Source organism: Fukomys damarensis, unplaced genomic scaffold (genome assembly GCF_012274545.1).
Source record: "Fukomys damarensis isolate Sample0158 unplaced genomic scaffold, DMR_v1.0_HiC HiC_scaffold_23, whole genome shotgun sequence".
NCBI lineage: Eukaryota > Metazoa > Chordata > Mammalia > Rodentia > Bathyergidae > Fukomys > Fukomys damarensis.
The window spans coordinates 15,942,811-15,968,291 of record NW_022900935.1 but is presented as its reverse complement, the minus strand read 5'-3'; the positions used below and the strand labels follow the sequence as shown (position 1 = coordinate 15,968,291).

Genomic DNA, 25,481 nt, shown 5'->3' with positions numbered 1-25,481 from the left:
GGCCCCCCGGGCTTGCTCCAACAGAAGTGACTCACCAGACCTCAGACTGGGGGGACTAGGTTCATAAGGAGCTGGTGCAGATGACTGTGCAAGCCTGGACACAAACTTTCAGAGAGCTAGAAGGTTCCTGAAAGGATCAGAGGTCAATAGTAAAATCTTTACTATGATTCAAGAATTACCCTGAACTCCAGCTTAGGGACCAGGAGAGGAGAGGCCTTCCAGATGCCTTTGTCTGGTCTGCATTTACTGAGAGCTTACTGTGTGCTTGGTCCTATGCTGAGCATCAGAGATGCCTGATCAGGGAAGGTTTGGTACCAAAAGCACCTCCGTTCCCCTGGTATTTATTCTTGGGCTGCATGGGGTGGTGTGCAGTGGTCCTTTCTCTCCCACAGTCTTCTCCTTTACAAGAAGGGCTTTGGCTGGGGAAGCTCTGGCAAGCCACTCTATCTCTGTGTATCCCACAAAGATTACACAAGGACAAAGCACTACAGCCTCTCAGGGTGCAGGGATGCTCCGGGGACAGAGACTGGCACAGTATGATTGTCACATGCAAAGGCTGCTGTTGCCATTTCATCATCACAGGGCAGAGCTGGGAGAAGCCTGGCAACAGATTGAACCCTCCCCACATACACACCGAGGGGAGCAGAGGTGACCTGAGGCTCCTGAGCCAGACACCACGTCCTGAGCCAGGCTCTAAGCCAGAGTGCAGTCAAGGAATCAGATGACAATTGTATTTTTGCTCGGGAACAGGCTTGGGTCTCTGTCTCCCTCTCCTTGGCAGGGCTGAGGCTGCCCTGGGGCTGGCTCCCCATCCCAGCTACACCCTCCGCCTCGTCCCTCACAGGCCTAGGCCTGAGCTGAGTGGTTGTCCCTTGGGCCCAAGGACCCTTCCTGTTGCATCTGTTTCCTTACGACTGTCTTTTGTCTCCCAACCAAGGCAAATTCCGGGAGCAGTTTAAGGCTGCCTTCTCCTGCTGCCTGCCTGGTGTGGGTCCCTGCGGCTCTCTGAATGACCCCAGGCTCCGCTCCTCTGCCAGTCACAAGTCCCTGTCCTTGCAGAGTCAGTGCTCGGTCTCCAAAGTCTCAGAGCATGTGGTGCTCACCAGTGTCACCACAGTGCTGCCCTGAGTGAGGGCCACCCTGGAGGTTCTGGGAGCTGCAGCTGATTCCTGCCTGGGCTGCTCCTCTGGCTCCTGGGATCCATCCCTGGAAAGGCTTCTGGATGCAGTGAAAGGCTGCAGTTCTGGTTTTACTGCCTGTGAGACTCTGAACAAGTCATTCTCTCAGAGCTTGTGTTCTTTAAGCAGGGGTGATGTGAGGCTAAAGGATGCCCAAGAAAGTGGAAAGCTCTTCGTAAATTGTGAAGTGCTTTGGATGTGGCTACTGTTGTGCTTCTCTCCTTGGCCACACCCGACAGTACCATCCGCCCTTATCATCATCCAACATTGGCTTTCCTCCCAGAGACCCCTCTCCTGTCCAATTATACGCCTTCCCCGGAGCCTGCTATAAAGGTCCCCACAGCATTTCCATCTGGACCAGGGGCTCCCTAAAGCCCAGAGCTGCACTCAGCCCGCTGCCCTGATGCCTGTGTGAATTAATCTGGGCCCAGCCTTTCTTCAGTGAGGCCATGAGCACAACCCATCCTCACCAGGTACTGAGCGCATGCACAATAGGCTGGACCCTGTTGGCTCTATGATATGATAAAATACTCTTGGTCATTCGGCATGGAGGCCAGCAGCCCAAAGCAATTGTAATTAAAAACCTGGCACTGAATGTTCCCTTTCCTGGTCATTACACAAAATCTGTGCTGCTCAGGATAGAAGAAGGTGAGGTGAGTAGGCACTGGAATGCTATTATCTGTAGACTGCTCCTACTCCCTGCTCAAATGCACTTGGCCTGGCCTCAAAGTGCACACAGTGGTACTTCCTCAGTGGTGCCACACCTCTCATGTCCAGAACCTCAAACTTTGACACACTGCAGGCTCCCAGCCAAATAGCCTCTTAGTAAGGGGATAGGGCGGGTAGACATAGGTTAACAGACTTACCGTTCCTTCACCATCTTGAAAACTGGGGCTTCATTTATTCACTATGAGCTCACAGGATAAAGAGACAAAGCTATAAACCTGGCCAGACGTGCTCCAGCTGCCACCGAGATAATTATAGGGCTGCCAGAGGCCCTGATCCTTGTTGGCAGAGTAGGATATGAGTACATTCTGAAGTGCTGCTCTGCTGGGAGGCACAGGAGACATCTGGCTCAGGCCAGCGCAGCCACACACACCACCAGTTCTGCTTAAATTGATTAATGGAGCTTCCCCCAGCCTCAGCTGTCAAGAAGTGGAGACGTGCCTAGGCATGGCTTGTCTTGGGCACCCCACTTCACCCAGAGCAGGTGGATGCTGTGCTGCCTTTCCTCACTCTCCACAAGTCACTCGCACAGCCCAGCTCACAGTGGACAGTGCAGTTGCTGCCGGGAGGGACAGGCTGTCCTGTTCTCCTAAGCGCCCACTGCCTTGGGCTTGGCCTTGAGCCACTTGCAAAGCTCACAGGCAGGTCTAGAGAGGTGTGCAGAACAAGGCAGGAGGACCCCAGCCCAGAGCCAACTATGCCTGCAAGGATCCACCCAGATCTTGGGTTCCTCATCCTGATGACACAAAGGTAGAGATGGTGAATGATACTATTCTGAAGATGTGTTTCAGAGCAAGAGATGTAGCTCAGTGGTAAAGCATTTGCATGTGCAAGGCCTAGAGTTGAGTCCCAGCACCAGGTAAAAAGTAAAAAAAAAAAAAAAGGGTTTCGGTGGATACTCATTCAGCTGGAACAACAGGATCTTCCTCTAATGGCTGCAGGTCTGCCCTGCAGTCTGCTAGTTGGTCAGCAGCATGGTGCGTTTTATGCTTCCTTTGTGGGGTACCTGGGTGCTCAGTAAGGAGCAGCTGAAGAACCCAGGGATATGTGGCACGCGTGTGTGTGGCGAACTGCACTACCCAGCTGGAAGACTGGCACGCAGGAAGGGGTGATGTGGCCCTAAAGAGAAAACCAGACAAATGGCTAGTGTTTCCAAGGTGATTTAAAATCCATATCAAGAAGTTTCTACCAAGTAAAGAGGAAATGAGCGAGGCCCTGAGTCTTTGTCATTGGAGTTTTACAAGAAGCTGGACTCCCAGGCTGTCCCTGGGGGATATTAGCTGTAGATAGGGCCTGGCCTCAGGCAACTAGATCCCATCTAATTCTGGATTCCAGTGGCACAGCAGTGTAGAGAAGGAAGCTGAACTGGCTGAACCTGACTTGCCTGCTGGGCCTTACAGGCTTGCTCAGCAGTTGTAGCTACTCCCTGCACTACAGGGAGGAGAGGGCTCAAAGCTCTTATCTTCATCTCCAAAAGCCAAAGGATTATCACACCATTGCCAGCGATAAGGCTCCATTGGCAAACTAGAATATCTGGTGTCTTCAGCTTTTGATTGAAATTTTGTCAGCTCCTTATAGACTTCCAATGTAGACTGGGTATCATGCTGATCTAGAGATCCAACCGGCAGGTACAGATGTCTGTGCTTAATAAAATGGGGAAAATTTTAACTTCATAAATGGAGTTTTGTCTGGAAGATAAAACTCAGGTCTGAGATGATAAAAAGGCCAAGATGTGAAAAGTAACTTCTATGAAACACAGTCAGCTTCTTGAGTTGATCCTCAGCCACTTGAAGTGAACCTGGCAGGACAAAGTGAGTGGCCCAATGCCTTCGATTCACCCTGGTAGGAGAAACCATCAGCCACAGTCTGCTCCCCAACCCCAGCTGCTTCTTTCTGTATGGCTTGGTATACAATATTGCTTAAATATTTGCTGAATGAAAGAATAAACAAGTGAACGAACAGATGAGTATGAACCTGTAGCTGGGTCGTCATGGTAGAAAACAAAGGACTCCAGAGTTAGAATGGTATCTTTTTATTGAAGCTTATAATTTCACTGGACTTTTGGCCCCAAGTGAAAAAAAAACAAAACAAAACTGGAGAAAAAAGAAAGCATTGGCATTTGGGGTGACAAGGTCCCCCGGGGACTAAAGCTGAGCAAAAGCATGGCAGGCAAGTGCGGGGTCCAAGTTTCAGAGTGTAACTGCCTGGCCAGAGATGCCCAGAGGGCATTTGTCCAAGCTTCCTGAGCAGGGACAGCCCCAGACACCTAGAAGTTTATACACAACAACTTGTGGGTGAGGGAAAATCCAAGCCACTGGTCCCCTGGGGAAATCTCTCTTATTCTCAGACAGATTCCATTTTGGAGAAAATGGGCTCTGGGCTCATCTGATAAGATGGCCTGGGTGAGGGAAGACAGGCAGTAATACTAAGAGGCCGATGAACACTTACTACTAGCAGCAGGATACAGAGGGGAAAGCTGGAGGCCAGAGCAAGCTGGCTAGATGCTAACTCCATTGCCATGACTGGCATCTGCTGCCCCTGGTGCGAGGCTGTGCCATCCAACTGATCAGGACTGTCAGAACATTAACTTCTAGTATTCTTTGAGGTCAGGCTTTTACGTGTGTAGTCACAGGCCAGGGCCTCACTATCTGGTGGCTCTGATGTAGGACTTCCAACCTTTAGGAACTGTGCTACATCAAGCAAGCAAGAATCTCTTTCTAGAAGGGATGGGAAAAGAAGAGAAAGCCCACATGCATCTCCAATGCTAGAGAGCTGGGAAAGGTCCTTGGAGGTTGGGTCATAGCATCCGAGAAGCTGTCATGGTGACAAAGTCCTCGAAGCTGAGCCGAATGCTGCCCTGTACAGCAGTGTCCTTCTCCCGAAAGGCCTCAGTCAACAACTGAAGCTGGGTGCACACCTGGATGAAGCGGTCGAGCTGCATGGCAGGATTGACAGAGCGAGGGCAGTAGCGGGAGACCAGGAGCTGGGTGAACTGAGGGCTCAGGTTGTAGCCCATTTGGGTCAGAGCTGGAGAAGAGGGGCACAGAGAACGCACAAAAGCCTGTGGTGAGCACCTCCATCAACCAGCAACACTGGAGCACAGCGCATCAGGGGACTTCGAGAGGACTGGCACGGAGCACGAAGAGACAGTGAAGTCCCAAGATCCGTTCAAGATGTCAGGTTGCTTCCCTTTGCTGGAAGGCCTCCCTCTTCCCAAATCTCCCTTATTGTTGTTGAATCTGGGCTCCTGAGGTCCCAGAGTTGACAGTGGTTTATCTGTTATCATTTCTGGCTCATTTGCATATGGAAGGAAGCCCAAGCTCCCTGGGACCACCTTGCGTAGGGCAGACATCCAAGGTGGCACAGCACAGGGTTTAAATGGCTGGGGCAAGCTGTCCACTATCCTTCTGTCTTATTACCTCCAAAATGGGTCTGATACTTAACTTGTGGGTTCTGTAAGAATTAAAGGGGGTGATCATGTCCTGCACTTAGCACAGTGCTTGGCACTCAGTGTTGTTTTTTGGTTTCTTTTGGTACCGGGGATCGAACTTGGGTCGTTGTGCTTGCGAGGCAGGCAGAACCACTGAGCTAAATCCCCGGCCCAGTAAGTGTTTTAATAATATCATTTCTCCCTACATGGGACTGCTGTAGATCACGGCCTGGATGCACTGCCATCTCTCACTGAGCTGCTTCCTGTCTTCTTCTCCATTGAACTTACCAGCCCAGGATCAAATCTCAGCTCTCCCTTAGCTCTGTGGGCCCTTAGGCAAGTTATGTACTCAGTTTTCTCATTTGTAGAAATGAAACCATAAGGGACTGTCATGAAAGGGGGTGAAATAATAAATAGGATTTAAGGCATGGGAAGAATGAATTCTATACATCTATTAAAAATGCTTATTACAGTGCCTAAGGCATAGCAAGCCTTCACTAAATGCTAGTTTTGCTGCTGCTAAGTGTCACCCTTAGCCAAATCAATGACAGAAGCTGGCAAGAGTAATGATCATCTCCTCTCTACCAGGGGCTGATACAGTGCACTCACACCCACCACAGACTCCCTTAGTCTGACTGAAACCCACAGCCAGGGCACAGCATTGGACTCTGACAGCCCTTTCCCCCTCTTAGGTGGCAAAACTCTCTTGTTGGGTTTCCACAGTTCCATTAGCCACCTGTCCCTTTCCCTACTGGCCTTCCAGAGTCAGAAACAGCTGGAGCTGTGGCTTCAGGCCTTCTTCGCCAACTGCAACTTTTACAGTTCTCTGGGTCCCACAGTTGGGAAAGAAACTCCCTCTGGCAGAGGCAGCAATCCCACCTTTCTGAGCCCCTGAACAGAGTTGTTTCCATCTTCCATGCTAGGAATGAGAGGAAATGACCACAAAAAACACACCGGTCTCCATGTGCCCCAGGGCACCAAGTTTCCATCTCTTAGGCTCCCTGCCACATGGAGCTATGTCAGCCAGCATGGCCAGATTGGCTGGATATCCTACCACCAGGGGCTCCAGCCCTCATTCTTGGCCCAGTCCCTTCTTGCTCTTGATCTTAATTTAGTGTCCCAACCAGGTAACAGCAGTGTGGTAAGTAGGCCTACACCGAGGACAACATTCTGGGGTAGAGGTGGGCATCTGGCAGTGAGGAAACCTTTGTTTCATCCTAGGGAGTGAAAGAGTCTACCTCTGTCCTACTCACCATGCACCTGCCATGCCCTTACCTTGCTGCAGCTCTGTGTAGCTGATGGAGCCTGAGTGGTCCCGGTCATATTGTTGGAAGAGGTTCTTCCACTGCTGGATGAATTTCCATAGGGCTGAGAAACCATAGACATCAATGTGGCCTGACTTGGTCTTGTCAAACATATCTGAGGGGTAGCAGGAAAGAAGAGAGGAAGGTTTCAAGACTGAGGGCCAAGCACACCACTGAAGGAGCCCTTCTCCCCAGACTGGCTTGGGAGACTCCACAGAAACACAGACCTGAGGCCCAGATGCCTGTGCCTAAGACACCTGCATCAAATGCAGCACCAGCACCCACCCCAGCAACCCTTAGTTCCATCCCAACCACAGTGGTTTTCTCTGATGGTGTGGTGGCTGAGTCCCAAGACCTGGATCCATGCAGACCCCAACTCTTGCTACTTAAGAAAGATTCAGTCCAGAGATTCTTTGAACCCAGTTTCCTCTTTGGCCAAAGGAGGTGTCCTCAGAGTGGATGACTGCCCATCTATTGTCAACTGTCAGGTGGCTCTGCCCCAGCTCAAGCCCACAGAGAAGGGCCAGGACTCACTTATCATCATGAGGCATGTCTCGTCATTGAAAGACGACCAGTTGGAGTTTACCAGAGCCTGCTTCAATTCCTTGATGGAGATGTAGCCGCTGCGATCAGAGTCCACAGACTGGAACCAGGAGTAGGCTTCAGGATCCACATTGAGAGGAGCACCACCTGAATAAAGGGATGAACCCAGACAGTCAGATCCAGGTCTCAAGGCCAATCTGCCAAAATGCCAGGAAGTTTCAGTGTCTCAATAGCTACAGGCTTTCCCTACCCACAAAGCCTCACAAATCTGCCTATGTGTTTTCCCTGAATGTCAAGCTGACATTCTTACTATGATGAAAGAGGCCTTCAGTAGACTTACAAGCATCTGAAGTTGTTTTCTGCTCCAAGAATCCTTCAGGTGTTTTGAATAGTGCCCCAGTCACTTCTCTATTTATGTTTCCTGTCCCCTTCTAGCACATCAATAATTTTCTGGAAAAGGTCAGCTGAGAGATGGGATGGCAGATGAAAGCAGAGAAGTCTATCTTATGAAAATCTTAAGAGTGTTAACTGCCACAACAGGGGCTCACACAAGAAAAGTGGCAGACGGCCATGGGGAGTTGCGGAGGATAGAAATCACTGCTGAGGCCAGAATGAAAAGATTTGCCTGACTGAGGGTTGAGCCTGACCTGGGATGGGAAATTCTGGCAGGTTACACCTACCTTTCTGTAACAGCAGTGTCATGAGGGAGCAAGGGCCACACCCCTGACAGGAGAGTTTTTGAAAAATGTGTGGGCCTTGTGGTTAATGTAGAAGGGCTCAGGTTTTGGAATCAAAACAATCTGGTTCAAATCTTGGCTCTGATACTTACTAGTTTGTGTGACTTCAAGCGAAATGTGTAACTTTCTGAGTACTGATCTTCCCATTTCTAAAATGAACCCACTTTCCAGGATGGTTGTAACAGTTAAATAATAACAGCAAAATAAGGCTCTTAGCAAAGAAGGGGTGGGATTAGAGACATTTTCACTGAGGAAGGACATTACAACTGAATCTAAATGGATGATGAATGAGATGGGAAAAAGAAAGAGCAGACAGCAAAGGCACAGGGTACACTCAGAGTACTCTGAGGGATCTTGGTGGGAGGATAACAGGAGAGGAAGCTGGAGAGGGCCTTCAGAATGTTCCTCCGGGTAGAGGGCACCTCTCATAGTCAAATCGGTCTTCCAGAGCAGTGGTACTCAAACACTGAAGGTGGCACCTCCCAGGGACATCAGTGCAGGTGATGCATGGATCATGCTTTATGTAGCACTGCGGGCAGAGCATGGGGGAGGGGTGCCGCTAGCTGCTCTGGAAAGGAGGCAGTGGAGGCTAAACAAAAGGGAGCAGCTGAAGGTGAGTGGCTGAGGTGTGAGGGGTACCCCTCCACTCTTATCCAGCCCCAGAGATTACCACTAGCCTCTGGCCTGGAGGGATGACCCTTGAACCAGGGGCTCCTTTCCCTGCAGCGGCCTCCAATGGGCTTAGAGACAACATGTTAAAAAGGATGGGGAAATCTGCTGAGGCACTGCCGGGCTGAAAGCAAATGGCCAGATGCTCTGGGCTCTGAGAAGATAAATGCCACTGGCTCGCAGTGCTGAGAACTCCCAAGGTTTGAGCGTCTTCCCCAGGGCTACCTGCCTGAGTAAAGACACTCTGATGCTGCCTGTTACCCGGTAGGGCGTTCCCTGGAGACCCTTCCCATGCACCAAAGCGGTTTCAGGCTGCCTGGCTGGTGGCTTAGTCTCCTGGGAACAATCACTCCGTGAAGGAGTTGACCGAAATGAGTTTGGGGAGAAGCATGACGCTGGCACCTTCTCTCTCTGATCCTGAGACTGCTCAGAAATCTCACTGGGGCCAAAGCCCTCATCCAAGGCTCTCTGTGACTCCTAAATCTCCTAGCTCGTTGCCTTCCCCTGACTTGTCCAGCATCTCACCTTCAGTTTCTCTGCTGTTCCTTTCCCCTATCTCATCCTCCTGCCTGCCTCAGCATCTTTTAATGGTAAAGCTCAAGTCACATCTGCTATCATATTAAATGCCAAATTCTCCTCATTCTAAGAACACCCTAGAAGGAGTCCTCTCACAGAATATTGTCTGTGAGCCAGATACTTTCTCATTTAGTCCTTATAAACAACCATGGGAGTAATGGCATTGCTCCCATCTACAGATGTGGATACTGAAGTTTAAAGAGGTGAAATGGTTTGGTCAGGCCAGTAGATGGTTTGATCGACACAGTTCCAATTTTATGTATGTGCTGCTGAAGTGAGTACAGGTGGTCTGATCTGAAAGCCAACCTTTCAACAACTGCATTATCTTGCCTTTCTATAATGGCAGTCAGTCTCCCTCACACAGGAATGGGCTTTCTCTCCCAGTAGAGTACATTATCATCTCCAATTACTTATCAATCTCCTCTCCCTTATAAAAGCATTGTACCACCTCTCTGGTTACCTGGTGGCTTACAGAGCTCCTCCATGAAACAAGCATCCATTTCCATATTACTTTCGTCAGACCTGACTGGGGCATATGCTTGGGCCCAAAGAACATAAACAGACATGTGGTGCTTTAAGAGGCACTGACCATCCCTATAAGCTTTCTTCTCTTTTTTCCTGCCACAAGGATAACACATCCCAAATAAGGGATGCTCCTTCAGCCTGGATCCCAGAATAAAAAGACACATGGAACAGAAACTCAGCTGCCAACCTACAGCTGCTGACACATAAGCAAGAGTAAATAAGTATAAGCAAGCAATAGAAATAAATGCTTGTTGTGAGCCAAGGAGATTTAGTAGTTGCTGGTACCACAGCAAAGCTGACAGTCTTCTCATTCTGCTGATACAGACTGGAAGGAAAATGCGAAAGTGCCAGATATTTGCATGCCACAAAAAACATAAGGATGAGCTCTGTTAACTCAGAAGCGGATCAGAGGCACCCAGAGTCCAAGATACTACTTACCTTGTCCATAAGGTGCGGGCTGCTGTGCACCATAGGAACTTGGAAGTGGCTGGCCGTAAGGGCCCCCTGGAGCTGCTCCACCGTAAGGTCCTCCTGGAGTTCCAGCACTGGGGTGTCCATAGGGCCCTCCACCAGCTGGTGGTCCATAAGGCCCTCCAGGGGCAGGACCCCCATAACCACTACCATATTGTCCTCCACTATGGGGGGGTCTCGGGTAGTAGCTGCCTGGAGGGGCTCCCGGTGCCTGTCCTGCAGCTCCTGGGCATCCCTGTGGGAAGGATATGTCAGAATGATGAGGCCAGAAATTATCCACAGTAGGCACTTCATAGCTATAAAGCACTTTCACTGCCAGTCTTTCAACTGATTCTATTGGCAGCGTGGGAATTATGATCCCCTTGCTTAGATGAGAAACCTGAGGCTTCTAAGTAAGCCAGGAATTTATCCAAGGTCACACCAGCAGTGGCCTAGAGAGTCAGGGCTGGAATCTTGCCCTCCTGACTCCCCTTTTCTGCACACCAAGGGGTTCTACAAAGGTGGGATCATATCTGGTTTGCCATTTTATCACCAGCTTCCAGTGCACGGATGCTTGGTAAATACTTATGATATAAATGAGTAGTCAAATGAAGCAAAGAGAGTTCTAAACGTTCACCCTGTATAACTCCCATCTTCATCTACGGAATTCACAGCACAGACTCTGTATGCCACACAGCCCTGACACTCATCAGTGCCCACTGCTGTGTCTACACATATAAATTCACAGCATGTCTTCCTTACTTTATGCTAGGTCAATATATACAAACATTTCCCTAGCTTCACTCATAATTTGGAGGCAGGCAGGGGAGACCTAGTCCTAAGTCAATATGGCACAATGGTAAAAAAAAAATTAGTTCAAATTCAGGTTTTGGCATTTTTTACCAACTGGACTAATGACTTACCTCTCTAAGCCTCAGAATCTTCTGCTGTAAAATGGGACCAATAATAGTGTCTACCTCGGTCACTATATGAATAAGACCAGTTATGTGAAGTACTTGACATAGGGCCTGGCAGAGTAAGCACTCGATACACATTAACTATTAATAATAGTCCCTCTCTATAGAAGTGGAAACTCAAGTCAAGAGAAGTTATTCACAGACTATGGGAAAGGCTAGGCAAAGAATCCAGGTCTCCTGGCTCAAAGGCCAGGTAATCCATGCATTAGTACATACATGGGAGCAGTGGTTCTCTGGTCCAACTCTACACGCCACATGCCAGTGCCTTGTGAAGCTGGCAGGGCTCCGCTACCTGTCCCTAAATGGCCGGCACAGGGTCTGGCAGAGCACATCTGCAGCCCAGCTGAGCTCAAGCACACAGAGAGCAGCTGGCCAAGTTCTGGGACAGTGTAGGTTCCAGTATGTTCTAGGTCAACTTGTAGGTGGCCTTGTAGGTGGACTAGCACTGAGAGTTTGGGTTTTCACTTTTTATTGTGTTTGATAATTCCTGAGACAGTTACTCTCAATGATAAGGCCAAATTCATATTTCATGTAAAAGGGATCTGCTAGCCCAAGGAAGGGAGGCTACTCAGGGGAGGGCAGGAAGCAGGCCCTGTCACCTCTCCCACTCAGTCTTATGGGGCCTCTTCCTCCCCGGAAGCTCCTAGTAGCAAGACTCTCATAGACAATGAAATCATGACAGATCTTGATTCAAAATTCTGCTCTTACCAGCTGAGTTCATGCTTGCCTCTTCACAAAAAATAATAATCATTTCCTCACTGGATTGTTCCACATGTTATATGAAATATATGTAGCAAAATTCAGTTAGCTCAATTTTTAGCTAAAGAATCTTTTGATAAAATGACAAAACCAATCAAAAACTAGCTCTGGCTGAAGCTAGGTAGAGCTCCAGAGCCCTAACCACAGAGGCCTCCTTCCTTGCTAGATTCTGAGAAGACTTGGAAGAACCCGCAGAAAAACCCAAAAGAGTCTGAAAACCACTAATGGAAGAAAAACAGTTCTTATAACAATGCGGGGAATAAACAAATGATAAATCATTGCTGTTGCTATCTTACTATATGAATTACTACTATCAGCAAAGTCCTGGGCCAGGTAAAAGTTATGGGGTTTAAAGATGGTAAGGTGAGAAATTCTGAAGGAACTCAGAATTAACAGAAGGGTAAGGGGATACTCTTTAACACCTAATGGAGTGGCATAAAAAACTGTGTTTAACATGGGCACATAAGCCACTTGCCATGGAATTGCAAAAGAAAGAGGGTAAAATCATAGAAGGGTTCCCCAAGAAAATGACATTTTATCTGGCACTTCAGAATTAATAAGATTCTCAAGGGGGTTGGAGAGGTGTGACAGGAGAGGCACCCCAAAGGCCTCTAATATAACTTAACCCTCATTTTACAGATGGCGAAACTAAGGCTGGGAGAGGGAAAGGAACTTGCCCAAGTCCCTGAGAGTAAAAGGCGGAAGCGGGCAGGACTCCTTCCCCCACACCAGGGCACACCGAATGACTCCCACTGCCTTCTGCCTCAATGCTCCTTCATTAAGCAACAGGACACGGGCTTCCAGGGTAGGACATGTTGGATACCAAGCCAGGAAGCAGCTGCTCCTCCAGAAGTCCATGCAAGCAAAGCTCCTCCCAGCCAGGGGGACCTGAGACACAGCTCTCCCATCTGGGAAATGCTCCCAACAATGCAGGTACAGGCAGGCGGGTCTTCTGCCCTTCCAACTATCATACTATAGGGTCTGTGCCTCTGGAGCAGTCTGGCAGCAACAAAACCCTCTCCTTTCTGCCCCACACCCAACTTCCTATGAAGGACATTCACATATACAAACACTACTGGCACAATGTCATTAATAATCCCTGAGTAGAAAAAGGGAAGATATTAATAGGCCTATTTCTCAGATGAAGAAACTGAGCACAGAGCTGTGAAATGACTTCATTCAGCAAGTATTTACATAGCACAAAACTAAAGGGGCCCTTACCCTTGAGTAGCCCACACATAATTATGATACAATCTCATCAGTGCCAGCAGAAAAATCGGCTTACACGCTATGAAGGCAGCATAGACAGAGGAATCTGTTCTGTCTGCTGAATGAATAAATGAGCAATCACATGAGCAATGCACAAAGTGAATCATGCAGGCTTCCTGGAAGAGGAAGCGGTGATATCAGAGTTGGTATTTGAAGGGTACCTACACATCCCCCCAAAAGAAGGCAGGGAAGGACGCTCCAGACAGAAGGGAGAAGAAAGGCAGTGCAGACTTAGGAGTGAACATGATGTGTTCAGGGAATGGGCTGAAAAAGAATCCAGAAAGTCCTTTACACAGTCCTTGACCGACCACCTTTCCCATCACCTTTCAGTTAGTGGCTAACTGTATCTCCCTCCCAATAGTAAGCTCCCTAGGGGCAGACACTGGGACTCGCTCATCATGGTAACCAGGGTCCAGCACAGTGCCTGGCACCTGCAATCCTCCATAAATACAGACCCTTGAGTTATGACCAGCCTCACATACGAACACCTTGAGTTACGAATGGACTTTTAGTTTTAACTTACGAACAAAGTGTTGAGTTACAGCCCAAATGCTGGCCACTTGTGCTTCCAGATGGTCTCAGATGCAGATTTAACCCTTGAAGAGTTCTGGAAGGAACATTACAGCATCGTTTCCTGTGTGAGGTTCACTGAGAAATCCTGGGCCAATGTCTAAGGACACTGAGATGCCTGTGTGCAGGAGAGAGACTTTGAAGGCTGTGCAGAGGAGTCTGAGCCTTCATTGACTACCATGAGTTACAACCAGCCCTCACCAATAAATTAAGTTTGTAAGTTAAGGGTTCACAGCATTTGAACAAATGAGTACTACTTTAAAGAGTTTGTGCTTCACACTGCAGAAAGTAGAGTACCCGAGAAGGGTTTCTAATAGGGAAGAACTGATCAAATCCTTGTTTAGAGAACTGACCAGGAGTGTGGGGGATGAGCTAGAGGGGTGGTGGCATCCCAGGTGCCAGGCATGAACCAGACAGCAGACTTGGAAACAGAGAGGACGGGATGGATTCTCAAGCTATTTCAAAGATATGCTAGACATGACTTGGCAACTAATCATATTAGGAAGGAGATGGAGGGGGAGCGAGGAGAGGGAAGTGTTTAGGATGATTCAGGTTTCTAGCCTGCACATGATGCAGTAGGCAGAACCACCACCTGAGGTGGAATCCAGTCAGGAGAGGAAGTTCAGGGAAGATGGTAGGCTGGTTCCCAGGGTCACCAAGGTGTTAGTAAAACTTTGAATCAGAAGTAAAAACCAGGGATGCCGGATGTGGTGGTGCACGTCTATAATCCCTGCACTCAGGAGGCTGAGGCAGGAGGATCACTGGGAGTTCGAGACCCACCTGGGATACATAGTGAGTTTCAGTTCAGTCTCAATTACATAGTGAGACCCTGTCTCAAAAAATACCCCTAAATAAATAAATTAAAAAAAAAACCTGTGTTCTTGATTCCACAGTTTTTTACATCACTTCATGCCGCCAACTCTTTCAAGAGTTTTTTTCCAAGAGTATTTCATACTGATAAACACAAGATTGTGAAATAGGGGGAAAAGAGTTCAGTAACCATGGTTTCTAAAGGTCTTCACTGATGGCAAATAAGTTATATTTGATATATTGGGGGCTGGGTGACACAACAGTTATTGAGGTTCCATTAATTTCTTCCAGTTCAAGCAGGTTTCACTGATCCTCAGTACTGCGAGGTTAAGCGTTACTTTCCCCATTTTAGGGATGAGAAAATTAAGGTGAAGAGAATTCAATAACATGCCTGATGTCATACAGTTAGAATAGGAGAATTGGGACTCAAATCAGGTCTGCACAAATGAGTGCCTAGCACGTACAGGCACCAGGACTGCGCTAAATGTTTGTGAGATACAATGGCTTTCTAGAGAAGACAGCGATGAAGGGAAAGTTTGGAGTAGGCACTCTTTCAGTACCTTCAGGCCCAGAAATCAGGGTGTCTTGGAAGAATCTTATTTTTTCTCTCCAGTACCTAGATCCAATTTAAGAGCCCATATTAAAAGAAACCCCAAAGACCTTTCAGTCCAGCCTCTCAGTCATAATGAATGAATCTGTGCAATATCATCTGGAATCTCGCAAGTGATGAAAGCCCACCTCTTCCAAATAATTCACTCCAACAGTCCTGTATTTTCTTTTAGCTCTGACGGCTCATTCTCCTACTCCCAAGACTCTTGTGAGGCTCACAAGTACCAAAGGCTGGTCTATGCTGAGTCCTGATCAGGAAGGGAAGAGGCTGCATCCCAAGCCTGCACCCCAGAGCTCCCCCTCAAGTGCCTGCTGGAAGAGGAGGAGCCTAAACCAAGGGTTAAACAATCATGAGTCAGAAGGAATGGTTTGGGCATGCACCAGCACAGCCTCCTAAAACATTTAAAGGACAGAAACATGCAACCAATGACAATGAGCCAAGAACTGTCTCAAGACTTCAAATACTACCTCTGCGCTAATGTTCCAGAATCTCTCTCTCTAGCTGCATTTCCCCTGAGCATATCCAAGAGCTGCCTGACCTTTCCAACCCGATCCCTCCTTCCGTGTTCTCATTTTCTGGTACCTCTGCCACACAGGCATGCGAACCCAAAGCCTCACTGCCCTCCTGGATACCTCCTCTTTCCTTTCTCCTCTCTTAATTAGGTACCAAGTTTTCTTAACTCTACCTCCCAAAAGCTTCTCAAATCAACCTTTATCAGGTCCTTGTTCTCTAAAACCTACCTTACTTCAGTAGCTCTGAAACGATCCCTACATCAATCCATTCTCACAGTGACCCAAGGTAAGTGCTTCAAAGGATGATTGAACAAACCCTTTTACCAGCTCCTCTGCTACTCTAAGGATGAAGTGACTCCCCCACTCACCAAAGGCATAAAAGGCCCTTTGGAATCTGGTCCTTACTTTCCTTTCTGGTCTTACTTCTTGCCCTTTTTATTTCATTACCACACTGCTATCTTAAAGTTCCTTCAAAATACTGGGCTGTCTTGCTTCCGGTCTTTGCGAAGCTATTTCCTCTACTACTATGCAATTCCTTCATCCAGCTAACTGACACTAGTGATGCAACTTTTGGCTCAAACGTCACCTCCTTTATGAAATTTTCCTGCATTCCCAGTGAGTTAGGCATCCCTTCTGTACTGCCCTAGTAGTGCACTTGTCATACTGATGCTGCAATCTACATACCTGCCTTCTCCTCCCACTTGGAGTATTGATTACATGTCAAACACCACAGCAAGAACTTGACATGGATTCTCTCATTTAATATTTACAGTAACTAGGGCTGGGGATTTAGCTCAGTGGTTCTACCACCTGACCCTTAAGCTCAAGGTCCCGAGTTCAATCCTCGGTACCAAAAAAAAAAAAAAAAAAAAAATTATATGTATATGTGTGTGTGTGTGGTGGGTAATTCTGAGATAGGTACTATTATAACCTCATTCTAAAAAAGGGAAACTGTTCTTTAGACCTTTACAATAAACTTCTGTAAGGAAGTGGAGGAGCAGGGACTTGAAGACAAATTTCTCTGGCCTCAGAGACCAAAATCTTGACACTGAATACATCAAGCTGGTTCAAGCACAGAACCAAAAAGTGCTTCAGTTTTATGATTCCAACACCCAAGTCCATGCTTGAATACCCTGGGCTGGGGTCAATGGAAAATTACAGGAATTGTGACACCTAGCAATTGGCTGGAATCCTCCAGGGCTATGTAGTGGGTGGAGGGAGGCAGCACTGACAGAGCCTTTGAATGACTTAAACAGCAGTTTCCTTTTTTAGAACACCTGAGACAAGGAAGCAGACAACAGTAACATGGCCAAAAAAAAAAAAAAGCACCATTTCTTATTCTTACTCGATTCCATATAGTTTTCAATATTTCACTCCAAGCATAAGCCCAGGCAGCATGGCACAGTAATGGTAAATGCAGTAGCAAAAGATGCCACCTTACAGTCATATCTATGTATTAGCAATGCACCAAGCTCCCTACAGATTAGGGGTAAAAATCCCTGCTTACCTAAGGGCCTTCATGATTGGTGCAATGGAGATCCAACTGCTGGGTAAACTGTACAGAGCTTCAATTCCTGCAAGGACCCTGATGACATCTTTAGACATGTGGCTATGGTTAGTTGTGTGCTAAGATTCCATCTGATCTTGTTTTCCAATTTTTCTCTGCGAATTTTCTCATCTAAATTGTGATGTGATTTCAGGCAACTTTCTAAATTATGTCCTCTAAAATGGAGGCTGTTTGAGGGTCTCTGAGGACTGACCTTCTAGGACTCTAGTAAAATTTAAAAAACGAAATGGCAACACATTACACTCCGTACCAAGTGCTTTACAAGCATCATCTCATTATTTTTCATAACAGCTCTATGTAGACTCTATTTCTCCATATTTTAGAGGAAGAAACTTTGTCTTAGAAAGGCAAAATACTGGCTGGGCATGGTGGTGTATGCCTGTAATCCCAGCACTTTGGGAGGCTAAGGCAGGAGGATCACAAATGCCAGCCCAACCTCAGCAACTGTGAGAACCTCCATCTTGAAATAAAAAAACAGGCTGGGAATGCAGCTCAGTGCAAAGGACCTGGATTCAATCCCCAGCATCAAAAAGGACCTGGATTCAATCCCCAGCATCACCCCTCCCAGCCGCCCCTCAGCCCCCCACGCAAAAAGCGTGCTCAAGGACTCAAAACTAAGTATATGAATCTACTTCTGGCTCTAAACTGCAATTCACCCTAGCCTTATGTCATTCAAAAAAGAATTCTAGACACAGAATCACATTGCTGTGGTTCTCAGCTGTTCGGGATGGACTGGCAAGGAACAAGCATTTGCAGACAGTCCAGGTTCTGATCTTGGCTCTGCTGCTTAACTAATGTTAGTTACTTCAGATAAATTCTGTGTCTCCTCTGGATTTCACTTTTCCTTTACGTGAAACAGACGTTGAACACATCAGTCATCACACCAGGTCACTTGCGGCGCCTGCTACAATCTCGGATTCTCCTATTGTGATGCAGTAGGTGTAGGGTGGTCAGAAAGCCTGGTTTGTTTGTTTGTTTTTTTTAATCAGACGCCCTAAATGACGTGAGTGGAACCAGAGCTCTAAATATCTTGTCAGCTTTGATCACCCCGCCCAGGACGCCTATAATCTTAGGAAGGTGTGGAATTCAGGCAGGGTTCAGCCTGGGTCTGTGGGGTTCAACGTTCCCAACTCCTCGCGAGCAAGATGTCAAAGGGCCCGACACCACTTCACGGACGCATTGTCCTGAGTGACGTGCGCCTGGTGCCACCAGCAGCTCCTTTTCCCTTCTCTACGGCGTAAAGCCTCGCTGAAGCGAATCTCGGAGTGTAAACCGCGCGGAGAAAGCCGGGAGAAAGAAGAGCCGGGTGAACCCGATTTGAGCTTGGCACGCCCCCTACCTGGATCCGCGGGCCCCTCTCACACTCACCTGCCCGTATGGATAACTTGCCATGGCGACTCTGACGTCACACGTCGGCGAAAGGCGGGGCTTTCTGCTCTCAATGCTGCCCCTAAAGGGGCCTAGAGGCGGGCCTGCTTCTGACTGGACGAATAGACTGTCGATCATTGGTGAAGTCAGCCAACGGAAGTGACGCTACTAACAGATGGAGGGTTGCCCCGCGGACAGATCAGAGGCGTAAGGGTAGGGTGCAAGCGTCTGGAAGTCTTGATGGTTGTACTGGAGCACTTGTCTCGCCATTTCCTGACCTAGAGTAGGTTTCAGGGCTGCTGAGGCCAAGATATTTAGTGGTACAACTGGGCCAGGTGTCGCTGTGGCGGCCATATTGTAACTTGGCAAACGGGACGCATAATAGTGGCGTATAACTGTCGTCCCTTCAAGTTTCCACGCGTCAGGCGGTTGTCATGACTACGGGGAACCAACCCTTGCCTTCTGGAAAATAAAGTAGAGTAAGCCTCTCTAATGGCAAATCAGTGGCCTTGAGGTGGGATACAGATCTGTGGTCTTTGGGAAAAAATACAAATCGACAGAGTTGGAGAAAAATTAGATGATTTAGTGGCGCTTTCTTCATAAATTGGAAAATTGAGGCCCAGAAAGGCAGTGATTTATTTGTTGTAATTCACAGTGAGTTCGCAACAAAATATGGCCTAGAACTGCGTTCAGTGGATGCTTAGGTCTCAGCAGTACAGTCTAGGTTTGTCCCCATAGTAGGTCAGCTTGTGGTTCCCAAGAGACCTCAACATCGTATCTTCCCTCTCGGGGTTCAAAGCCTATACAGTAGTATTGTTTGCGTGTTTATTTGATTGATTTGTTACGTTCTTCCAGGATTGGTCGGGTTTGCCTATCATTATCCCCACTACCTATAATGTGGACACTGTACTTTATAAATAGATAAATGAATAGGGTTATGAATCTAGCAGTTTACAAAACCACAGTGCTGATTGTGATAATTCCCCTTTGGACCACCTGCAATGAGTACCTGCAAAATAAAGCCAGTCTCCATCCTGGCATCTCAGGCCCTTCACAATCTGGCCCAACCTTACTTTTTAAATCTTTCTCACAGTACCAGTCTATGTCCCACTCTATACTCCTAAGGTCTTCCACAATTCATCACTCTTACTTTGGTGTGAGGATATTGATTTTATTACTTCCTAACTGTTATGATCTTGGGCAAGTTATTTTAGTTAAGTCACTTTCTTCAATTGTCAGAGACAAATATGTAAAAAAAATTTCCCCCTGTACCGGGGATTGAACTCAGGACCTTGCATTTGTGAGGCCCGCACAACACCACTGAACTAAATCCCCAGCCACAAATATGTACATTTGAAAATGAGCTTGCTAGATGTAGTGGTGCATGCCTGTGAGCCTGTGAGCTCAGCTGTTTGGAAGACTTAGGCAGGAGCATTGCAAGTTTGAGGTCAGTCTGGGCAACTTAGTGAGACTTTGTCTTAAACAACAGCAACAGAAAAAAAATATATATGTATATACACACACACATACATACATGAAGGAAGGAAGAAGATAAAGAAAATGAGCTTACTGTGCCTATTTATGCTCAAATCTATGGTCAAACCACTCCTGGACTAGCAACCCCTGTTGTCATCTCCAATCCTCCAAGCCTCAATTCCAATCCCATCCTTAATCCAACTTTCCCACATTACATCCAGCTCAAGAGTTAGCCACTCTTGCCCGTCTCCTTTTGTACTTGGTACTGTCACTGTGCCATACTCCAGTTGGCCTTGGTTAAGAGTTCTGTTTCATATTTACCCTAAACTCATCCTTCTCCATTTTAGAAAACCCAATCTCTCAGGCCAAAAACCAAGTATCTTTCTTAGGTGTCTGTTTCTCCATTCATTCCCCCACCTCCATTTGCTCTAGTTCAAAAATATACCTGCATCTGTTCTTTTTCTTCCTGTCTGCACTGTCTGGTCCAAGACACCATCATCTATAGCCTAGATCACTACAATAGCCTCCTGACCAGTGTCTCTGCTTTTTGCTCTTTTCCCCTCACTTCATTCTCCATCGGGCAGCCAGAGTGATTGTTTTAAAATGTGAATCAGATAATGTCATTCATTGGCTTAAACTCCTCCAAGAGCTTACCATCACATTTATAATAAAATATAAACTCATTGTTACGATTTTTGTGGTCCTACATAACCTAGATCCTACCTGTGTCACCATCTTCATTGGCAGCCATTGCCGTCTTCTTCAGTTCACCCCTGCCATGCTGGCCTGATTGTCACCCCTGAAACATACTGAGTTCATTCCTGATTCCAAGGTTTTGGATTTCTTCTTTCTTCTGTCTGGAATACTGTTCCCTTGGCTTTCTACTGGTTGGCTCCTCCTTATCATCCAGGCCTTAGTTGAAATAGCACCTTTTGGGGAGGTGGGAAAATTCCTGGACATCCCATCTAAGGTACATTGATACCCCATGTACATTCTAGTTATCTATCATACCACTATATCTTATTTTTCATAATAGTCATTACTATTTGAATTACCCTCTTTCAAGATTTGCATACATTTTGTAAGGTTTACATGAGTATTATAGGATTCTCCTCTTATTCATTTCTCTACCCTCAGTACCTAGAATAGGACTTGTCATGAGTTCAATAAATATTAGTTATTATTATCGTCATGTTTACTTGGTGACAGACATTGTGCTAAGTACTGTGGTGTTTAAAATTTTCACCACGGTCTTTTGAAATAAATACCATTACCCACTTATACTGAGGAGCTGAGGCTCAGGGAAGCTAAGTGACTTCCTTAATATCAGAAGGATAAATGGGGAATTCAGGATTTGAACCCAAATTCACACTGCTTTAACCACTTCCTACTTGTAGTAGATCTCAGGTCTTCTTTACCTTCGTAACCCCACAGTCCAAAAAATATTGGTGGAATTTCAAAATGTCAGGAAGTTCTGAAGTATGCGCAGGGCTGAAGGTCAAGGGGATATTAATCCACAGAGAGAATAGTGACACCTGGCTTGCTAACGGGTTGTGTGACTCACACTCATTTATTTCACAAACACATTAGCCTACTGAGTTCTCATGACTTGCCAAGCCCTATTCTAGGTGCTGAGTTTTCCCTGCCTATGGGAATTCTTTGCCCCCATGCCCCATTGCCCAGCTAAAGACTTAAGAGAGCTTTCTGTTGGAGGTCTATGCTATTTGGTAGGCAGAGGCACCCAAATCTCTCAGGCAGCCAGACACCAACCAAAGCCAACATCTAGAGATATGCCTTTGAGGACCCACAGCAGGCCCAGGTGTGTTTATTTTGGAAGGGGCTAGATGAAAGAGAACTCAGGATCTTCCAAAGGCTGAAAAACTTCATTTTCCAAACCTCAACTACCTGCAGGCAAGAGGTGGGTGGGAACATTTCTATTATTCTTTCAGTTTTAGCCAAAGAGGAAAACCTAGATTCCAACCCTTTATAGAGCACAGAGCACCTTCCGGAGTCAACGGAAGCCCTGTGGCTGACCTGGTAATGGAAGGCCTGGCCACTGGAAAACATTGCCTCCCCTAGAGACACATCCTCCCTGCAGCTTCCCAGCCGAGCACCAGGCTCCCGTGTGGCTTACTGAGAAGGAATGCCAACACCTACCTAATTATTATGGAATTAATTCTCTTTGATTCCATCTAGAACCAGTTCTAAAATTGAAATTCCAGTTGGATTTTATAAATCAGAGAGTGATTTGTAGCTCTCCACAGAACCAACCAAAACATGAAAACAGCAGATGTGGCAATTTGGCCACACTCCCCTTCCATCATGGGATCATAGGGAGAGCACATTGGTGCGGTCTATTCCTGTAAACTATTCAGGACAGCAACAAAAAGATGGAGTCTCATAAAGGGTTAACAGACTGGCCACGTGTGAAGAAAGAATCTTGTTAGATTCTGTTGCATTGTGGTAACAGGAAAATATGACCCAAAGGAAGATTTAAATTCTAGACAGCATCAAACGTGGGATTTTTCTCTGCAGGATAAATATGCACCAGCCTTTTATCCATCTTATAGAGCAAATGATTCTCAAATTAAGGACACCCCAGTCATTCTTCACATTGCCGTCAGCAAACTCCCCATTAGGTAAACCAGACTCAACGAACCTTTGTGTAAAACCCATCAGTGGCTCCCCACTGTGCCTTCCCTGCTTGTGCCCAGCAATCCAACCATACTGCCCTCCATCCCATCACAGCCTGCTGTGCTCAATCATCTCTGAACTTGGCACATGCTGTTCCCTCTGCCTGGATTGATCGCTTTCTCTCTAGACACAGTAAGATCCCCCAGGGATGCATACCCGTGGCACCCGGTACTCCCCCATCATCCCACTTTATTGTAGTTGTTTAACTATGTAGGGGCAGGGACCATATCTGTCTAGTTTGCCTCAGGATCCCCAGAGCCTAGTACAGTTCCTGGCACAAAGTTGGAAGAGGAAATGGACTCCTCTAGTTACACTTTGTCAATCTGAACAATCTCTGTGTTGTCTTAAAAACCTGAAATAGACTAAGAAATAAAGATGGAAGAACAGCAGGGTGGGAATGTGAAAAGGCTGCCCTAAGAGAAGTGGAAGGCATGGGCCCCTCCTTCTTTTCTCTTCAGCTTACCCAGCTCCTGAAGTGATGAGCAAGATCCACAGATTTTTTTGCTGACCACAGAAGAAGAGACTATAAAATTCAGCTTCCCATCTGGTTCTTCATGGTCCAAGAAAAATACAGCAATTTCAAACTCCAGGGAGGCAAGCACTCAAATCATGGAAGCTTAAGCCTAGCCTGTCATAGAATTCCCAAAGAGAGGCCTCAATTTGACACAAGAAGCAAAGTAAAGGAGTAAACATCATTTACTCTATAAGGATCAATTCCCTGATGACCCTCAAAGGGACTGAGTTTGATGTTTCCTTATGGCAATTTTCCCCTCTGGCCTTTGGAGCCAACCTGCCTAATTCAACAGCTGGCTTGTGCCTCTCTATTTGTGCCAACCTGCTCCCAGTCAAGAGGCCCATCATCAGTTCGCTTTGCAGACTGGGCTGAGTGGAAGCTGGCCTTCTAATGGGAGTGCTTTAACATCTGTCTTCATCCACTGTCCAAAACCTGGCTGCTACTTCAATGTAAAGATAATGTATTTGCTTTATAATGTTTTCAGTTAGAACCAGGGTTCACTGAGAATTGCTGGTGAGAGCTGAAGAGCTGACTCTTCCTGTATCTAGAAACAGTATGTGAGGTACTCTGGCGGGCTCAGGAGTCTTCCTGACTTCATTCCTGTGACCACCAGCACACCTCTGTCCCTGTCAGGAAAAAAATGTGGCAGAGGTTCTGAGAATCTGTCCTTAGGCCAGTCTCCTGGATTTTGGGGGCTCAACCAGAAAAGAGAAAATCCAGAAACATGCTGGGAATGCCAGGTCTGGAGAGATTTGACAGCCAGCTTGAAGGCTTCAGGCAGTTTGGATAAACATCTAGACTTTGAGTACATTTCTGAGCCTGTTCTGTGATCCCTTTGAAGTCTATCCAACTTGAATAAGCCTTCCAGAAAGCTGGGACCTGAAAAGTCTCTGTAAGTGCCCCATTGCTTTCTTACAAGGCAGCCAGCCCATCAGGACAGGAGATCTGAAAAATAAAGAAAGAAGCTTGAGACGGAATGTTTCTATAAGGCTTAATCCACTGTCCTTTTCTCTTTTCTTCCTATCCCTTTTCATTTCAGAGAGGAGAAAGAGAGAGAGAGAGAGAGAGACATGGATCATCAAGAAGCCGCCAGTGGACTTTGAGGACCACAAGCTTAGATCTGATTGTGGTTGCCTATGACCTCTTCTCACTGATACAACCTAGCTGTTTTCCCAAAGGCCTAGGTAGGGATGTACAGGAAAAGCATCACACACATTTGAGTAATGAAAAATGTCATTTTCAGTCCAGAAAGGCACTGCCTGAAGCTGGAGAGCAAGTGAGAGAATCATGCATTGGTGCAGGCAGGAAGTTCCACCTCATTTCCCACAGAAGCATTCCCTGGTTGCCTAGGCAGGGGCTACAGCCTATCTTCCCTCCTGTTTGCACAAGTTTTCTAATCACAGAATTACTGGAGCATCAAGAAGAGCCTGCATGCTTGGAGGAACTTCCAGGCAGGTGAACACACCCTAGTACTGGGTGGCATCTCCCAAGGTACAAGCTGAATTGGCTTTGGGTCATAGGACGTGAAGTAAGGTGGGCAGAGTGTGGGAGCTGCAAGTGGGGTGTTCAAAACTGCTTTTGGTTCATTTGAAAGGAGAGGCTGAGTGATACTCCTGCCCTAACTTGTGACAGGTGTGCTGTGGAGGATGGAAAACAGGTCCAGAAAGCTGAAAGATGAATCAGAAACACCTGAAGAGGGAAGCTGGGCTGGGGGCGCCCTATATACAGCAGCACCCCACAACTCTGCTGGCTGACTGCAGACAATGAAGGGCCAATTTGAGACTCTGGGATTGAATGGAGATGCCAGGGAGATGTGGCTGCAGCGCCAGGGGAACATCACTGGAAGTGGGATTGCAGATAGTTTTCTTTCTTTATTGTTAAAAAAATAGTAACAGCAATTAAAAACAACAACAACAACAATAACAACACAAACATTCATAACCCATCACAGAGTCCTGTAATCTTTGGTCATTTATTCCGAATGGAGTCCTTCATCTCACGGGAAGTGGTCATTTCAGCCAAAAGGCCCCTTCGTGTTTTTCATGGGTGGGTACTGCTCCTCCATTGGCATGGCCCCAAAGCAGTCTGAGGGATTGCAGTGCCCAGCCTTCCCTGGCTGGCCTGAGGGGCCCGGGGGACCAGGGATGCCAGGAATGCCTTGTTGGCCCATTGGCCCTGTTGCACCCATCTTGCCATATCCAGGAGGCCCTTGAGGAC

The 25,481-nt window shown here is 47.1% G+C and overlaps 3 protein-coding genes and 1 long non-coding RNA gene across 14 annotated transcripts in view; 2 read left to right on the top strand and 2 right to left on the bottom strand.

The window, feature by feature from the left end:
• The window catches only part of Hcrtr1 (hypocretin receptor 1), a 20,101-nt gene extending 7,718 nt beyond the window's left edge, over nucleotides 1-12,383 (top strand). For 6 of the 7 annotated variants that reach the window (XM_033767518.1, XM_033767519.1, XM_033767516.1 and 3 more), the window contains one exon: nucleotides 938-4,390. In XM_033767518.1, coding sequence (XP_033623409.1) covers nucleotides 938-1,128 — 191 coding nt within the window. In that variant the 3' untranslated portion in view covers nucleotides 1,129-4,390. Of the gene's footprint in view, nucleotides 1-937; nucleotides 4,391-12,040 lie in introns of those variants that run through there. The other variant, XM_033767520.1, reaches the window with a different exon arrangement.
• Nucleotides 3,967-18,733, bottom strand: Pef1 (penta-EF-hand domain containing 1). Its single transcript, XM_010621594.3, has 5 exons — nucleotides 18,581-18,733; nucleotides 10,127-10,394; nucleotides 7,173-7,328; nucleotides 6,610-6,753; nucleotides 3,967-4,931 (listed from the first exon to the last, which is right to left on the bottom strand). The coding sequence occupies exons 1-5, from the start codon at nucleotides 18,716-18,718 to the stop codon at nucleotides 4,702-4,704; spliced, it is 936 nt and encodes a 311-aa protein (XP_010619896.1). The 5' UTR covers nucleotides 18,719-18,733; the 3' UTR covers nucleotides 3,967-4,701.
• Nucleotides 18,697-25,188, top strand: LOC104860428. 5 transcript variants are annotated; one of them, XR_779681.2, is made up of 3 exons: nucleotides 18,697-18,793; nucleotides 24,304-24,755; nucleotides 24,897-25,188. It is a non-coding gene; the product is annotated as an uncharacterized LOC104860428 (long non-coding RNA). The 5 variants fall into 5 exon arrangements; XR_779680.2 differs by having other exon boundaries at nucleotides 18,755-18,863; XR_779683.2 differs by lacking the exon at nucleotides 18,697-18,793 and adding an exon at nucleotides 18,884-19,059.
• Nucleotides 25,135-25,481, bottom strand: part of Col16a1 (collagen type XVI alpha 1 chain) — a 50,975-nt gene continuing 50,628 nt past the window's right edge. Inside the window, exon 72 of the mRNA XM_010621601.2 lies at nucleotides 25,135-25,481. Within this exon, the coding sequence (XP_010619903.1) occupies nucleotides 25,279-25,481 (203 nt within the window). The 3' untranslated portion in view covers nucleotides 25,135-25,278.

Bases quoted from the DNA above. Each gene is read 5' to 3' on its own strand.
- Pef1 (XM_010621594.3), bottom strand. From the start codon at position 18,718: ATGATCGACAGTCTATTCGTCCAGTCAGAAGCAGGCCCGCCTCTAGGC. The intron at 10,395-18,580 runs GTGAGTGTGAGA...TCCTTCCCACAG, and splicing joins CAAGTTATCCATACGGGCAG to GGATGCCCAGGAGCTGCAGG. The intron at 7,329-10,126 runs GTAAGTAGTATC...CCCTTTATTCAG, and splicing joins GCCCGCACCTTATGGACAAG to GTGGTGCTCCTCTCAATGTG.